The 17,040-nt window shown below is 49.0% G+C and overlaps 1 protein-coding gene and 2 long non-coding RNA genes across 4 annotated transcripts; 1 reads left to right on the plus strand and 2 right to left on the minus strand.

Annotated features, from left to right (window-relative positions):
• Positions 1-6,737: 6,737 nt before the first annotated feature.
• On the minus strand, positions 6,738-10,282 carry LOC121343941. Of its 2 annotated transcripts, none has more exons than XR_005953758.1 (3): positions 9,789-10,282; positions 7,039-7,167; positions 6,738-6,907 (listed from the first exon to the last, which is right to left on the minus strand). It is a non-coding gene; the product is annotated as an uncharacterized LOC121343941 (long non-coding RNA). The 2 variants fall into 2 exon arrangements; XR_005953759.1 differs by lacking the exon at positions 9,789-10,282 and adding an exon at positions 7,516-8,055.
• On the plus strand, positions 9,430-11,471 carry LOC121343943. The gene is made up of 2 exons (XR_005953761.1): positions 9,430-9,795; positions 11,203-11,471. It is a non-coding gene; the product is annotated as an uncharacterized LOC121343943 (long non-coding RNA).
• Positions 11,472-13,783: 2,312 nt separating this feature from the next.
• FBLIM1 (filamin binding LIM protein 1) lies at positions 13,784-16,668 on the minus strand. The gene is made up of 7 exons (XM_041419509.1): positions 16,061-16,668; positions 15,558-15,691; positions 15,354-15,465; positions 15,096-15,265; positions 14,829-15,007; positions 14,615-14,732; positions 13,784-14,322 (listed from the first exon to the last, which is right to left on the minus strand). The coding sequence occupies exons 1-7, from the start codon at positions 16,239-16,241 to the stop codon at positions 14,209-14,211; spliced, it is 1,008 nt and encodes a 335-aa protein (XP_041275443.1). The 5' UTR covers positions 16,242-16,668; the 3' UTR covers positions 13,784-14,208.
• Between the last annotated feature and the right edge of the window lie 372 nt (positions 16,669-17,040).

Genomic DNA, 17,040 nt, shown 5'->3' on the forward strand with positions numbered 1-17,040 from the left:
AAACGGGGGGACGGGAGAATTGGGGTGGGGGGTGTGAGAAACGGGGGAACGGGAGAATTGGGGTGGGAGGTGTGGGAAACGGGGGGACGGGAGAATTGGGATGGGGGGTGGGAAATGGGATGAGAGAATTAAGATTGTGAAACAGTGGGAGACAGACAATGGGGGGTTGTAAAACAACAGGGGGCTCTGAGAATCTTATTGGGGGGCTGTGAGGATCATTACAGGGGCTTTGAAAACTGTAGTGGGGCTGTGAGAGATGTAACAGGCTCTGCAAGAATTGTAATGAGGGGCTGTGAGAAGTGTATGGGGGCACTGGGAGTCTTGATGGGGCTGTGGGAAAAGGGGCTGTGAGACTCAGTGCTGGGCTGGGGGAGTTGGAACGGGGCGCTGTGAGAGACAGAACGGGTTGCACTGCAAGGGCAGGGTCCTGCTGGCACTGCTCAAAGGGGCTTCATCCAGCAGGGGCCCCTGCTGACCCCCAAATGTACAGCTTCCCCTAATCCCATAAGGATTCCAAAATCCTGGGGCACAAGCTACCTTCATCCCCAGGTGAGCACACACCCAGCTGTGGCCACTGGGCAGACAGGTAAAAAGTTAATTGAGGTGATGGCAGGGAGGGCCCCCGCTGCCCTGGCTCCGGTGTCCAATGGCCCCAAAGGCCAGAGCAGCAGGAGCCTAGAGTGGGGCTGCAGGGGGATCCCCAAACCCCCTGGGCTGCTCCACGTGTTCCCCTCCGCTGACACAGGGACAATGTGTCACCCTGAGACACTCCCTCCACCGAAGCAGGGTGTCCCAAGCTGTACTTCCTCCAACAGAACAGAGACCAGGCTGCCCTGAAAACCACACCGGAGAAACTCCCACTGTGGGAAGGATTCACCTCCCGCTCCCCCACGGGGGCTGGCACAGCTCCTTCATTAACGTGGGGTGAAGAAATTGCCCATTGCCAATATCACCCGTCTCTAGTTGCCTGACATGTCACACCAGCTCTGCAACGTACAACTAGACATTTTTTAACCCACAAGATCTTCTTTTCCACCAAAACATGCCATTGCACTGATAAGGCACCTATTTCTATGTCCCAAAATGAAAATCAGATCCCATTGTGAGACTCTCAGCAGCTTGAGGTCAGGATAAAACACACACCCACAGCCACGAGTGGTGGTGTTTAAAGCCTTCACTGCTTCTGCCACAGAGCAAACGGATATTTCAGTATTTTCCATGGCCAAAGTCTCCTGATGACGTTTTGGTATTGATCAAACCCATGTTTTATTTGTCAGAGCTGCCTTTTGCCACCCAATCCAGGTGGACACTGTAACCTTCCGGCAACAAGTCCACCTCGCTACTGGTCAAAGTCACTGAGCTGTAGTGGCTTAACAAACATGCAAATCTCCTGATTTAATCACGTCTCTGACGCACATGGACTCGATCCGTGGTGGCCCCGAGCCTTATCCTCGACTCCAGTGGCTGCAAGCCCATCCTTTGGCAGCCCCGTGCCTCAGTTTCCCCAGTGATGATGGGCTCTGCCAAACTGGGATCTACTGATTAATTAAAAACCCCAACAACTCCTTGCACGCAAACCATCTATTATTCAGAATGTGCGATGGAGCCACGTGTGCACAAGAAAATGTGCTGCCAACACGCTCCACCGGTGCTTCCAGTGTGGAACTGGGCTCAGCTTTCCATTTTTTTACCTGGTGGGAAGCCCAAGGAGCAGTTTGTACGTGTCTCTACCTTTAAGGGGCTCTGCATTTCAGAGAGGAAAAACCCAAACCAAAACCACCAAAAAAAATCAAACAGCTTTTCCATGACAAATTCTCCCTCTGATGGAGTGCACTTGCTGCAACTGTAATTCCAACTGTTCATTCTCCCTGCTGGGGTGGCATCTCCGAGGGACACGAGGCAACCACACCAGCTCCCAGGTCCTTCCAGGGAATCTCACACGGAGTCACTGCTGTCACCCGGGCCATCTCACAGGACATGCAGGCACTGGGAGCTGTCACAAACAAAGCCATCGACTCTGTTGACAGGAGAGGGTTGAGATGAGTGCCAGGAGGGCTCCATTTACACAACAGCCAGCTGGAAGAGCAGCACAAAGCTCGGCTGGTGACGCAAAACAAAGCTCTGGACCATGGTGATGGTCCTCAAATGCTTTGCAGGGAAGCTGTTCCTAGTTGCAGCTGCATCAGTGATGCTGCTGTAACCAGATCCCCCCAGCTCAGTCGAGGATTTTAAAGAACACAGACCCAGGCTGGAGAGCAGAGCAGGTATAACCCTCCCCTCAGCAGGCCAGAGGGGCTGTGACGAAGGATCAGCACCATCCTTGCATCTGCAGAACAGACACACATTTGTTCCAGCCCAGTGCCCTGCCATGAGCGACAGCGTGAGGAGCACCCAGGGGGAGACACGGCTGCACTGCCCTGCGTGCTGCCCTTCCCAGGGGCCAGACAGCTGAGGACAAGGGGACTTGAGCTGTTCTCCATGACCCTCGGCCTTTGGGATACACACTGCAAAAAACAATTTCAATTACTCCTGGGAGGGTGTAGCTGAGAGCCTGGCTATCTCCGGACAACTCAGCCAGCCCCACAGTTAAAACATTTGGATGTTTCTTATCAGTGCTTGGAGAGGATTAAAGTGCCAGGCCATTTATTAGCGAGGGAGCAGGTTATAAACCTATCTCAGCTTGAGCACCACGTTCATGTCAGGAAAAGCAAGGCAAGAACAGGACAGATCAAAAGAGAGCCATTAAAGGCGTGAGAAAATGGGGCTGCCATATAAGGAGCTAATAAAGTTAGCAGCTCTCCAGTTTGAAGGAAAAAAAAAAGTGCAGGAGAAGCGGAAAACATCCTTGGGGTCCACACAGCAGCCTCTCTTTGAGGAGGATAAACCAATAAATAAAAGTGGGCAGACACAATGCTTCAAAAGGCAGGTTTATCCATTTTGAACACGGCGCCTTTCCCGAGCGGCGGAGCTGCCACACATCGCTGAGACTGCTCACCAAACATTTCAAACAGCAAAGATTAGACACTGAACAAGGACAGCAACCAGGACTTGTTGGCTCCGACTACAACTTCGTACCCTCAGGTCTGGCTCAGCAACATCTCGGTGTGGTGTGCTGGGAAAGGGGGACATTACACCTCTCCCTGGCTACGTCAGCTGGAATGCACGGGGATCTGGGCAGGAACACGAGGGTTCTCCCCACCGCCAGTGCACAGCCAGTTCCTTTGCTTTCTGTACAAAACCAGGAGGTTTCCCAGCAAAGAGCCCCAAGAAACACGCAGTGTTCCTTTCTTTGAGCCAGCCAGCTCCAGCCACCATCTTGTCAGGATAAAATATATTTACATGTCTTCCTTGCTCATTGATAGTATTTATTAAAAGAACACTATGACAGCTGAATATCAAATTCCCAGCTAGGCTTTTATCTCCTTTTTAAGCCAGCCTGAATTATTGGCCTAATTTTATAGCTTACCCATTCTGCTTTATGCTCGTTTTCTCCAAGAAATAATTGGTGCTGTTTGATATTTAGGCCCATTTGTTGCCAAGACAGAGGCTATGGGCTTAGGGGTTGAAAACACTTGGAGCACAGAGCCGGGTTCTGGGGCCTTAATCAACACAAAGCACAGGATTTATATTAATAAAACTCTTGATTTCGGTTCTTTTTGAGAGTTAGTGCTCCAAATCTTCCTGATGAGATGACTCTGTGCAGAAAATTCCCTTCACGTTTTTGAAATGCAACATTTAGTAATTTATTTTCTGTTGCTCTTCCCTGTGGTGTTCTTACCCACAGCGCCAGGGAGGGGAGCTGCCACAAAATGCCACCATTTTAGTCAGTGTCTTAACAGCAGCCACATCCCACAGCCCAGTATACAGGGGGCCCTGGACTTCAGTTGACACTGAACACACTTTTATGTCTATATAAAAGCACATTTCTGTTTTTAAAATTCCTTCTACAAAGAACCAGAGGTTTCTTCAGCAGAACCCAGAGTGATGGTTAAGCCACACAACCAAAGCTTACATGCCAACATAGGACTGCAAAAGAGTTTACTCTTGCTTATGGTGTGGTAGATATATTAGAAAGAACACCCTTTTTTAGCCTGTTGTTGGGGAAAAAAAATCACAGGAATATTACAAGAATCACAGGAATATCACAGTGCCAACTTCTGCCCGACTTCCCCTTGCCCCCAGACTCCTGTACATGCTAGAGAGCTGTGTCTGCTCACTTCACAAGGATTCTCCCCAAGCACAGGGCTTTCATCACTAGACAGGACTAAAGCCTTCCAGGCTGCAAAAGATTGCATTTTAAGGGAAAACCAAAGAAAACAAAAATGAAAAAAGACAGTTCCATGTTATTTGATACCCAAATAGGACAACTGTAAAGGATATAAATCCCCTAGGACTGGTCACTGAATCACTGAATCCTATACTTTGCCATTTTTAACACCTAATTGGTATATTAACTCTATACCCAGATGTGATGTTTACCTGTGTGCAATGCCCAGGAGAAAAAAAAAATCTCAGAAATTACACTGGAAATGTTACAGGACAAGGCTTTAGCACAAGCCCCACAGTCCAAACCTGCAAGCTACAGGCTGCTCTTCCCACATTCCACATTGGATTGAGCAGCACACCCAGCACAAAATAAACTCCGAGCCACCACTATCTGAGCTTTGGTTTCATCAAACACCATTTTGATACCACAGCAACGTGAGGGTGTTTAAATGAAGAGGAGTGAGCCCATGTCTGTGGAGTTACCACTCCTTCACTCCAGAGAAAGCACAAAGAGAAATATTTGTGCATCAACACCTGCTGCGTTCTAAAGCCTCTCCTCCAACACAGCATGGGAGAAGTTCCTCATCTGCCTTTGGCTTTTATTTTCACCTCTGCAGATCTCACTGTGCAGCTTTTTAACTCCTTGGGCTAAGAGCAAAGCTTGAAAGACTGTGGTTTTCTCCTGAACAGAGGAGGAGTGGAGGTTTGTATCGCTTTTTGGCACTGGAAATTCAGGTTTTGTTTAGCTTGGAAATATCATGGATGTAGCTCGAGTAACTCTTCAGGGTGGTAAAAGTTCAGCGCTCACAAGGCAATTCTCAGTCGTTTATCCTAAACTGCCAAAGGAAAGTAATTTAGAGTCCCACAGGGTGTGCCAGCCTGAAAAATGTGGAATCATCCCAAGAGGCAGCTTCTTGCTCCTCTGAACCTCCCTGCCAGCAAAGGCCTATGAAGAGTACAAGGTGTATCTCCAAACCAACACAGCCCTAACGAGGGAACAAAATCCAAATCCCTGTCCACACTGCCTTATTCTAAACAAGGCTCTAGGCACACTTTTCACACACCTACCACAGGGAGCAGGGCATGAAATCTGGCCTGGCCACCTCATCCCCACCCTGTGCTTAATTTTGGCTAAAAACAAGAATAAAGCCGTAGCTGTGCTAGAAATCCCTGCAGCAACCAATCCGTGAAATAATTTCTCCTAAGGGGTTTCTCCAGGGCCGGGTCAGCCAGTGGCATCCATGGAATCCTGATGCGATATCCTCATTAAGAGTGGCTAACGACCCCCAGCACTCCCTGTGCACTAATGACTGCGGGAAGCTGCGCCTCCAAGCCATGTGTGACCTGGCAGAGACCAGCACCAGGTCTCTGGTTATTACCTTTGCAACACAACAAAAGGAAGGACACCCAAGTAAGGGAGCGTTTCCCTTCTTCCTGGCGAGTGAGCAGGACTCTGAGGAATGGAGTCACGAACCAGCTGCATCTCACAGGAGCAAGTTCACAGAGAAAAAAAATGTAATTCAAGGGGACCCTGATCTTCATCAACACCACTTAAGATGTTCAACACTCCCTCTGACTTTCACTGCCTTTGCCTGAGCAAAATTAGGAGGAATAGACTATCCCACATAGGTCTGTGGGCTTGGAGGGAAAGGGGCCTCACAGTTTTGCTCCCTGGAGGCACCCGCTCTCCCCACCCCTTTTGTGTGTATTTTTTTTAACGTGCCACACATCAGCACAATGCTGACAAGGGCTTTGTATGTTTTCTGCCTATGCAGCAGTTCAAGACACACAACTCTGGATTTTTTGAAAGGGAAAGGGGGAGGGAGCTGCCCTTTGCTGTACTGTTTAATCGCACTGCTTGCTCTTCTGCATGACCACAGGGAAGGGAAAAAGCACCAAGGTTTAAAAACAGAACCATTTTTAGTAGCCAAAAGGGTCAAACTCAGTCTTCTCACGAGATACAGTGGAGCTCAGAATAAAATCTACCAGAGACAAGAAAAAAATTATAAATCACCAGGGTTTCTTCTCTGGATTTGGATGTGACCCCAGAAAAACAGCTCATCCATCCTCGCTTGCTGCTGTTACAGTCTCCACATTTGCACACCTGCCAATGCAGATTCCAGCACTGAGAAAAAAAAAGGAGGGAAAGGTCTGGAAAGCTGGACTGTCGGTTTTTTCACCTGCCAGGAGCAGCTCAACGAAGCCCGGGTGGCTGAGCTCCAAGGAGCAGCGAGCAGAGCACGTTACCAGCCTTCTGGAGTTCCCACCTCACACGCACATGCGTGATTCGGACAGCGCTGGCAAACAGCTTCCTTCAAAAATAAGGATGACTAATCCACAGCAGCGCCGCTTTATTTATTTATTTTAAAGGCCACAAGGCAGAGCTTTTTCCAGAAGCATCAGCCTTTGTGAACCAGCAAGCAGTGGGAAGGGGAAGCCCTGGGACCCACTCATGCTCTGCTGGCTACAAGAACACTGTGAGTTTGTGCGGCCCGTGTGTGACACACGCAGACGTGGCTGGAGCCTCATCCCTCATGCTTCTGGCAAGGCCAGATCCCACTGCCTGGGTGACTCCCGGATCCCTGCATGGTTTCTAGGGATCTGCTGTGGAGAGGGGCTACATAAACAATACATTGTTTCCCTTGGAAAAAACAAACAAACAAACCAGAGGAAAAAAAATAAGGCATGAAACAGCTTTAACCCATAACTGCAGCAACCCCCTGGGCGCTGGAAAAAAACGGGATGCAGGGATGTGGGACCAAAGTAGAGCACCTGAATCGCTGGGTGGGCCCAGTACCCCCAGCAAGGTCACTCTGGCTCGCAGGGACACATATCAGTACTCCAGTGCAAGGCTGTGCTGGAACTGCAACGGATGCAGCGCTGCAGGAGGTCACTTAGGGACTGCAAAAAGGGAATGGATTAAAAAAAAAAAAATTCAAAAAATCCATCAGCAGATGTTTACTGACACGCAGCAAATCCACAGCTCGGCTCTGGAAAGCTGCATGGCTGGGGGGATAACAGCCCAGTTCCCAGGACGCAGCAAACACTCTGCATCTACAGATTTAGGTTACAGCTTTTAGCCAGCCCCACACCCCAACCCCACCCCACCCCACTCACCACCCCCCACCAAAAAAAAAAAAAAAAAAAACAAAAAAAAAAACCAAACCAAATTTGTCATCTTTTTAAGCACTCAGAAATTGAGGTTTGCCACCGAGGTGATTTTGGGTGGTGGCACCATTAAATACTTACCCACCTCACAGCCAAGGGCTGCACAATCTGAAATTTGTGAGTGTTTGCAAATGGTTTGGAAAGCTTTCCAAGGAAGGTGCTGTACGATTGTAAATCCTTCCAGTTATTAATAAAAGGGAGCTATTGTTCCAGCTCTAATCAAGCCTTGTCTCCAGCTGGGCAATTTTAAAATGCAATTCAAAACATACACAGGAAAAAAAAAAAAGATCATGAGGAAGCTTCGGGAAAAAAAAAAAAAAACAACAACAAAACAAAACAACAAAACCAAAACAAAAAAGTGAAGGAGAAATGGGAGGGGGGAAGGAAAATAAAAAATAATACTCCTTCTATTTAAAATGAATTCCGAGCAGGAGCACGCTGGGGCGGGGGGGGGAATCCCCTCTCCCACCGCCTGGGAAAGGTCACTTATGCCATCGGTGCCATGGCCACGCCGGAGCAGAGCTGCGGCGCTGCCAGCCCTGCCTCATCCATCTCCATCAGCGACAGCTCTGCTTTCCATTTATTTAGAGGGAAGAAAAGAAAAAAAAAAAAAAAAAAAGGAAAAAACAAAGCGATTTTTTTTTTTAAAAACCCACAAACCCCTCCAAGTTGCAAACACCTCCCAGCGCTCTGTTTTCAAGGCTGGGGAATGGAGCAAGGGGGAGCGGCTTGGAATGAGGCTCCCAGCCAGGGAGAGGTGGCGCATCCTCCGCGTCCTCCTCCTCCTGCCCGGCGCTGCGGCAAAGGCGCCGCAGTGGGGGCTCCCCGCCCCCGTGGAAACTTCTGGAACAAGCAGAAACCTTTATACCCGCAGAGGGGAGAGGAAAAAAAACCCCAAACCCATGTAATAAAACGGAGAGGATTGCACAAGGCCCGGGAAAAATAAGAGATCTCTGTAAAAGTGAAGCCCCCGAGCGGCTCCGGCAGCCCCGGCTCGGGGGGTGGTGCAGCCGCCTCGGCTCGAAACAAAACGCCCCAACAAAGCGTATTTAAAAACAAAAAGAGAGGAAAAAAATGGTGGTGTTTGTAGCGCGAGATGGTGGGATAAAGGAGCTGATCCCTCCTCCTGGATCTACAGCAAAGCCGGCCATTGCAATTCCATTTATCCTTTTTTTTTTGTGCAATGAATTGTCTGATCCGGACTGTTGGGTGGCATTTGCAGCTTCACTTACTGCGGTTTGGTTCTGTTGTGCTTTTTTTCCTTTTTGTTTCTTTTTCATTGTTTGTTTTGGTTTTGGTTTTTTTTTTTTTTTTCTGGGTGTATTTTTTTCCTCTTTTTCATTAAAAAATAATCCTTCCCAAATCTCCCAAGGAAAATCTACATCTCTGTGGAACAAATAAAACATTCAGGCACAAACTTCCACCATGGACTGTAAAAAAAGAGATGGGTTGGTTTTTGTTATTTTTTCCTTTTTTTTATTTTTGATGGCATTTTTTTTCTCCTGCTTTTAGGACACATTGTAGTAGGAAACCAATGGAGGAAAACAAAGGTAATATATATATATATATATATATCTATAAAATCAAAGATATATTAGGCCAAAGTTATAGTGATTATATATAATTAAGTTATAGTTTTTAGGTGTGTGGGCTTATTTTATATTTTAAATAGTCCCTGGGAAAAGGTCATTTATATAAAAATTTGAAATATATAACAGTATTTACATATTTATATTTAATAAATATATGCAAGTATTTCTGTATCTGTAGAAATAAAAAAAGCATCTTTATGGGCCTAAATCTGCAATTCTATGGGAAAAAAACCCATTATTTTTAGGTACGAAGCTTTTAAGAATTAAGAGGCAATGTTATAGCCTGTAACAACACTCTGATGCAGGAAAAAAGGGTAAGGCAACATTAAAAGAATATTTAAAACGACCAGAAAACCCAAACCAAAACAAAACCAAAAAAAAAAAAAAAGCATAGTACCTTGGCTACAGCCTCCAACAACGAGTGTGTGGATGTTACAGGATTTGTTTTTGGTTTTTTTTTTAATGGTATTACCACGTCTGATCACACCAATATATGATTTTAATTAAGCGAATGGCGGGCGAGCTGTCGTGGGGAGCAGGCAAGCAGCGATGGCTTCTTCCCATACCACTACGGCTCCGATGATAAATCAATCCTCGTGCGTTTGGGACTTTTTTTATTTTTGTAGTTGTTTTTTTTTTTTTTTTTCTTTAAGTACTTTTGGGGATTTTCCATGCCGTGAAGAGACCGGGAGATGGCGGCTTCAACCCCTGCGAAGGAGAAAAGCGGTGGAAAAGCAAAGAATTAGGCATAAAACTACCCACCTTGGGGGTGCGTGTGGTGATGATGAAGGGAGGGGTGGGGGGCATGTGGAAAGAGCAATTCAGGGCCAAAACCCCTCAGCTGTGAGGGGAAAAAAAATGACATTTTAGGGGTATAACTGGGGGAGTGGGGGAGCTGAGGTGAAGGGAGAAACCGGAGGCTCCGCCATGGCCGAAATAAAATGCGCATTTCTGGCCATTTTCACATCCTTTCGCAAAGGCGGCGTGGAGAAAAGGGCAGGAGGGAGGGGGAATAAGAAGAAGGTCAGGTTTCACCCGCAGCGCTTTCGCCCCCCGCCCGGAGGGGATTCCCACAGGATCAGAGCCCTTCGCTGTGCTCACGCCGCTCCTCGCCCGTCCTTCCCCCCGCTCTCCGCCCGCCGCCATTTTGTCGCCTCAGAGCCGCTCCCGCGGCCCCGCCGGGCGGCCATTTTGTGAAACGAGCGCGGCGGGGCCGCGCCTGAGGGGCAGCCCCGGCCGGAGCCGCCTTTTGTCACCCCAAACCCTCCTTTTCCTCCTCATTCTATCTTTTTTCTTCAGGAGTTTGTCTTTTTCCTCACGAAACACTTCGTGCTTAACTTCCCGCCTAGAGCCTCATTGCTTCAGCAAACAAACAAATAAAAAACTACCATACTAAGAGGAAGCAATCCAATACATGAGATTAAAGCGTATTCCCCAGTTTGGCTGTGAGGAAAAGTTTAGCAGCACGGAGAATTAAGGTATAAATTATTATATACATATTTATTCCCCATCCTTCTCCACTTTTTCCCCCCCAGTGATAAATGCCTGAGGTCAATAATCCACCTTGACAAAGAGGATAACCTCTTCAAAAAATATCCGTGTTTTTATTTCAATAAAACTCCTCACTCACACTGCTTTATGGGACATTCTATCAAAATAAAGATGTTACTTAAACCACTTGAAGCCATATCTGGGTGAAAATTGGTAATTTTCAGGAAATAGGGATGCAGGATGCTGTAATCCCTGATATGATGAAGGAAATCTGGGATATGAAATAGCAAAACCCTGCTTGCAGGTGTGTGCTGTGCGTGTGTTCACAGAAATAGGGTGGGTTGGGCTTTTTATCCTTTATTTTATAAAGAAGCCAGCATAGCACTTGCAGCCTGGTAACGCGCTTGCGCACTCGCCTCATCCCTTTCTCCTCATGCTATCAAAATCAATGTGTTTTAAAACTACGTTGTGGCAGTGGGTGGTTCAGTTTTGCCAGGAAAATTGGGGATAAATGAGAATATTAGCATACAGCCTTTTTTTTTTAAATATATATTTCACCTGTGCTGCATGACCTGGAGAAATCCTCGCTTGGGCTGTTCATTTTATAATCCCTGCTGGTTTTTGCCTCTCCCAGAATCAGCAGTATCAGACCACTTTTCATGTAAGAAATATAATTTTTTTTTAGGCTGTGTCAAAGGAACGTGCGGAAAATAGGTCTGAATGCTCTGTGGGGAAGAACAACACTGCAGGGAGCTGGCTGGGATGTGACTGCTGTTAACCTGGGATCCAAAAGAAAAAAAAACAACAGTTTTCCTGCAGCTCTTTCTATCTTATTTCAGAAATCCATCACCAGCACCCAGCCTTGCTCCCAGCACCTTTTTGAGCCCCTTTGTCATCCCAGTTTCCTTGCACCACACTACAAATCTTCCATTTCCAAATAAACCTGCAAAAAGGTTGGTGTTTTTTTCCATGAAGCAACACTTTAACCACTGTTTTAAAACCACTGTGCCTGGCAGCTCCTTCTTCAATTTAAAACCTCTTTTTAAAAACCAGGCAGTCCTTTGAGTCGTAAAAAGATAACCTTTAGGCTTTTTTTTATGGGACACATGGTTGTATTCCTGGGAGCAAGTTGGCCTCGCAGCAGAGCGAGAGATCGGATGCCTTTGCTGGGAAAGCCCAAGGAAATTTTATCCGCGGGCCGCACCCAGCCTGAAGTGAGGAAATATTTGCATTTGCTGCTCCTTGGAAGGCAGCCAGGTCCTTCCCGCTCTCCTCAGCCTGCCAAGAGGGATTGCAAGAGCTGATTGCAGCAGCCAAGGGAAGGGCTGGAGCCATTCGGAGCACTGCCATCCTCTCTGCCCTTTGCCACTGCCACAGGGACAAGAGGAGGGACTTGGAGTGGGGTTTACACCTGGGTGGTCCAAGGTGGGCCCAGCCCCCCAAAATGTTATTGTTCAAGGCAGGATGTGTGATTGGTTTATTTCTGCGGACCTGGGTGCTTGCAGAAGTGCTCGTGACGGGGTGAGGAGCCCAAGGACAGGCTGAGCCACTGCAGATGATCTGGGTTTGCTCGGCAGCGGGACAGGATCCAGCTCCTGCAGGATCTCCTGCATGAGGCTGAGAATTCCTCGAGCTCCTCCCAAGGGAAAACATGGGGCTGTGCTTTTCAGGCAAAGCAATGCTCCCCATGCCTCAGCTCATAGTGCTCCTCCCTTTATTCAGGAAGAAAATGCCTTAAATCAGCCTTTTTGTCCTCTTACCTGTGTCCATGTATCCCTGTTCCTTGTCACCCTCCACTCCTGAAATACCACATCAAATCTGACCACACCACATCCCTTCACCATGCTGCCAAACTCTCCAGTGGTGCCTTTCCTTTCTCCTTGCTTTCCAGGACCTTCTCCAAGGCTGCCTGTAAATAAAAGCATTTCCCTGCCTGTCAGCAGCCAAAAATTCTGCAGTCCCAGTGCCAACAGCCCATCCTGGAAGGCTCCAAGGGGGAAATACCCAACTCCTTCCCACCATTCCTCTGTGGAAGGGTAGTGCAACTTGCAATAACACATCCAAAACACTCAGCATTGCACTTCCACCCTCCCCAAAAACCTTGAGTGGAAAAATATCCATATTACAAAATGCAAGCAGCCCTTTGCCCTCTGGGCCTTTTTTTTTTCTGTGCTCCCTTTGGCCACTGCCACATCCTTTTACTTTTTTAGCATTATTTTGATGCCAGATTTTCCTCACAGTACAAGAAGCTTTGGAAAGTGAGAGCTGACTTGGAGCACAGGAATTCCTTGGCATGGAACAAGGAGTTCCCACCCAACTGGACCCAAAGCCACCAATTTACGTGACTAGGACAGACCACAACTTATTTATAAATACCTTTAAAGCAAGTTGTGACCTGATTGATGGCCCAGAGATGCTCATTAACAAACACTGAGTAATCAGGTTTGTAGACAGGGAAGAGTCACCAGGAAATAGTTATTGATGTGATTAATTAACCATCATTAACCCCTTCACTCATAAACAAAGCACACACTGGAGATGTTGTATGTGATTTGGGAGCTGCTAGCCTGGTGGTTGTTTTCTTTGTTTACAGCTCCCATTTTCCATCAGGAAAGCATTAAACATCATCTCACATGCTCTTGCCATTTTCTGCTCTTGATTTGTGGCTTTTTAAACACTTTCGGTTAAAAAGAAAGTTAAAAAGTTTCTCCGCCTGGTTTGCAACGCCCTCACAAAAAACCACTAAGCACCGGCAACATCGGTTGCGCAGATGTTGGGCGCGCAGAGAAATGGTCTAATTTCTGCTGGTTGGAGGCCTGGACTGAGAGGAGACCAAAAAGCTTCCACTGGCAGAGCGCTATAATCTCGGATAATACGCAGAAAGCGGGCTGTCCGTCTTTCCCAGTGTCCCGGCCCTGCGGGATGCTTTTAGTTGGAGCTTTGCTGCCTGATGGAGGAATCTGTGCTCCGGCTGCCCTCTGCCGGCTCCGGGATAGATAGTCAGCAAAAAAAACCCCAAACCACACCAAAACCCCTTTTATCAACTCCATGAAACATCGCCAGATCCCATATACACCCCAAAAATTAACACTCGGCTCCCCCCCGGGTGACAGCAGCATCTGCAACATTGCTACACTCTAAAATCAACTTTTATGGACCAACTCTCGCCACGACTAGAAAATCCAAAACCGGCTTTTTTTCCTTATTTTTAAACTTGGATTTGATAGGTTTGGAATGCAGGGTGAATGAAAGGAATGAGAGTTTTTAAACTCGGGGTTTTATTTAACTGTGATTAACTAAATCAGTGCCCGCTCTCCACAGAGAGAAACATTTCAGTGAAACCCCAAGGAAGCTCGAGAAGAAAGAAACACCACCCAAGAAAACCAAACTGGCCTTTGGAAAAAGGAGTTTAAAAAAATCAATAAGGAATAAAACCTCCACTCCTCATTGCTGCTCTGTCAGGGCATTTTATATTCGTTATGAGTGCAGAGCTGTGCTGGGACATATCCACGATTTTTCATCCCGCCAGCCCACCGGGTCAGGGTCCTGGGGACATTTTGGTGATGAAAACCCAGTTCTGCAGTAATTTGGGGGTGCAGCAGGCACCCAGGGTCAGCCATGGGGCTCATCCCACTGTGGGCACCCCCTTTTTGTTGCCTGGCACTGGAAGGGGATGATGAGTTGCAGGGTCTCAGCAGGATGACTCGTTGCGCCAGTGGATGTGGCAGGACTTGCAGAGGAGGTGGTTGTCCAGGGGGTAGCACCCATTCTCTGTCAGCTCCGGTGACAGAGGCATCCTGCAGCTCTGGGGGCAAGAGGGGAAAAGGAAGCCACCTTTTAGGGGTCCCTGTATGTGTCACATCCTATTTTCCCTGCAAAACCCACCAGCACTCCAAAACAGTGACAAACTACATCAAAAGCATGCAAAGCTGAAGTTCTCCAAACACATCATCATCTCACCACCACCCAATTTATTTATTTTCCCCATCCCCGTTATTTGTAAGATAAACTGGGGTCTAAAAACCAGCTGTGGGTGCTGCCATCCCTGTGTCCATGTTCAGCCAAGGCTCAGTGCCACCCAGTCCCCGGGGCCGTACCTCGCAGCGGTAGCAGCTCTCGTGGAAGCTGCGTCCCAGGCACTCGATCTTGTAGGTGTCCTCATCCTCACGGGGGACAATGGGGCGCTCGCAGGCGCTGCACACCGCAGCATATTTCCTGATGGAAGCCAATGGGGGCAGCGTGAGCCCCACGGGGTGACGGGGACGAGCCAAACCCAGCTCCCAGCATGGGACTCCCTTCCCCACGGCCAACCTGTAGTAGTCGGGCACGCAGTACACGTCACCCTGCTCGTCCACGGCGAAGTTCTCCGTGCCGATGGCCCGGCCACAGGCAGCGCAGGAGAAGCAGCTGGGGTGGTAGCCCTTGCCCAGAGCACGGACAATGTGCTCCGTGATCAGCCCCTGGCACTTGGCACATTTCTCCAGCGTGGCCTGGAATTTAGGGAACACGTGCCATGAGACACCAGCCCGCGCCCCAACGTTCTGAGGGTGCCGGTTTTCCCCAAAGGAGGACGGGTACCTGGAAGCAGGTCTCACACGTGGGGCACCCATCTCTTTGGAAGTAGCGCTGCCCAGCCAGGAGTCGGTGGCATGTGCGGCAGGTGAAGCAGTCAGGGTGGTACTGCTTCCGCATTGCCTCCACCGTCGGCTCCCGGGGCCCCAGCGCTTTGTGGCAGAAGGCACAGATGTCTGCAAGAAGCAGGGAGAGTGGCTGGGAGCTGTGTGCCTCAGTTTCCCTAAGTGGGGATGAGCCCATGCACAGCTGGGTCTCCCTTACCTCTGGAGCTGTCCCTCCCCAGGTCACCATTCACATCCTGCCACTGCCGCTTGCCTGCTTGTTCCTGGGAAAATGTGGGTGGCTTCAATTCAGCAGGGAAGGTGGAAGGGGCCTGGCAAGTGGGGAAGGGCAAAGCCATGTTAGTTATACCCTGCAGGTGGGGAAACTGAGGCACTGGGGGGGACTGCACTCTGTTATCCTCACCTGGAGAGTGGAAGGTGCTGCAAGGTCTAGTTGCTGCAGTGCCAGACCCAGCGGCTCCACGGACAAGGGCTGGGGCACTTCAGAGAGGGGCAGGACTGGTGGGGATGCAGGTACAGGGGCCACCGGCTGGGTTTCTGCAGCAACAGACAGATGTGGGGGGTTCAGGGGATCAATATTGTCCAGTAACATCCCACCACAATAACGCCCTGTCACAATAACGCCCCAACAGCTTTGCAGCAGCTGACCTGCCCCAAAAGCAAACGCCATTGAAGCAAGAGGGGACAAACAGCACCGATAAGCACCCAGCAATGGAGAGCAAACACAGCCCGTCCCCAGGAGCCGGATCCATGCCAGGATGTGTGCAGGGATTGGGGGAGTAGCCCCCTAAAAAATACCCCCACATCCCCTTCCTCACATGCATCCTTTAGCAAAGCGTCTCCACAGCCTCCTCAGCCCCATCACCATCCTTCCACACTGCTCCAGCCCCCATGGACACCCCTCACCTCCGTTGGGCAGCGTGGGGGGTGACAGCAGGATCTGGGGCTGATGGGTGCCAGGGACCTCGGCACCACCTGGCTGCGGCTCCCGTTGGGTTTTCTCCTTGGTGGCCACGTCCCTCCGTGGTGGCACGAGGGTGATGAAGATGGATGAAGCAATTCTTTTATCTGCTTTCCCTGGCAACATCGCTGAAGCCGTGGAAGGGCCAGATCAGGGGTTGATTCTAGGGAAAATAAGAAAGAAAGAGAGTAAAACTCTCAGGCACACTGGCAGCTCCTTCAGCTGTGCTGCCCTTCGGCATCAACCCGCCTCCCTCCTCCCGGAAAGGGAGAAGGAACGAGCGTCCCATCCCACGTCACAGCAATAAATGGTCTCGTGCCTGGGAGGACACAGGGTACAGAGTCCTGGCGAGGCAGCAGCTGATAGCTCCCATTTGCACACCTCTGTGGCCAAATCCCACCTTTTCATAAGCATTTGCATCCCCTGCATTTCCTCTTATTGCTCCCACCCACATGGGATTAAACTCCCTGTGGGCAGCAGGAAGTACCTACCTTTCCTTGGAAAAAACAGGGCTGCTATAGGATTTTGCTTTTGCAACCCCTTTTTTGAAATCTTTCTATATCCCCACTCCCTCCCTCCTTACCCCCAATTCCCTGCTAATCACTTCCAGCTCTGCACATCCCCCCTTTTATTTTTCCAGGTGGGAAAACTGAGGTGTGGTGCTGTGAATCACCACAACCCCAACACTGACACATCCCCTGAGCAGCACCCAGCAGCACAGGCAGGATGCCGACCCCTAGAAACCCTGCTCAGGAAGGAAAAGGGCTGTTTATCCAACTTCCCAAGGGGAAAAGCAGCTGGGGCGAAGCTTCCCCTTCCCAAATGGAATAAATTGGGGGGGGTGAACTCTGCGGCTTTAGTCAGGGTGCTGTGTTGGTGAAGCAGAATTCACCCCTGAGGTAAATCAGCAGCTTGAAAGATACCT

This window comes from Onychostruthus taczanowskii, unplaced genomic scaffold (assembly GCF_017590055.1).
Source record: "Onychostruthus taczanowskii isolate IOZ18803 unplaced genomic scaffold, ASM1759005v1 scaffold61, whole genome shotgun sequence".
NCBI lineage: Eukaryota > Metazoa > Chordata > Aves > Passeriformes > Passeridae > Onychostruthus > Onychostruthus taczanowskii.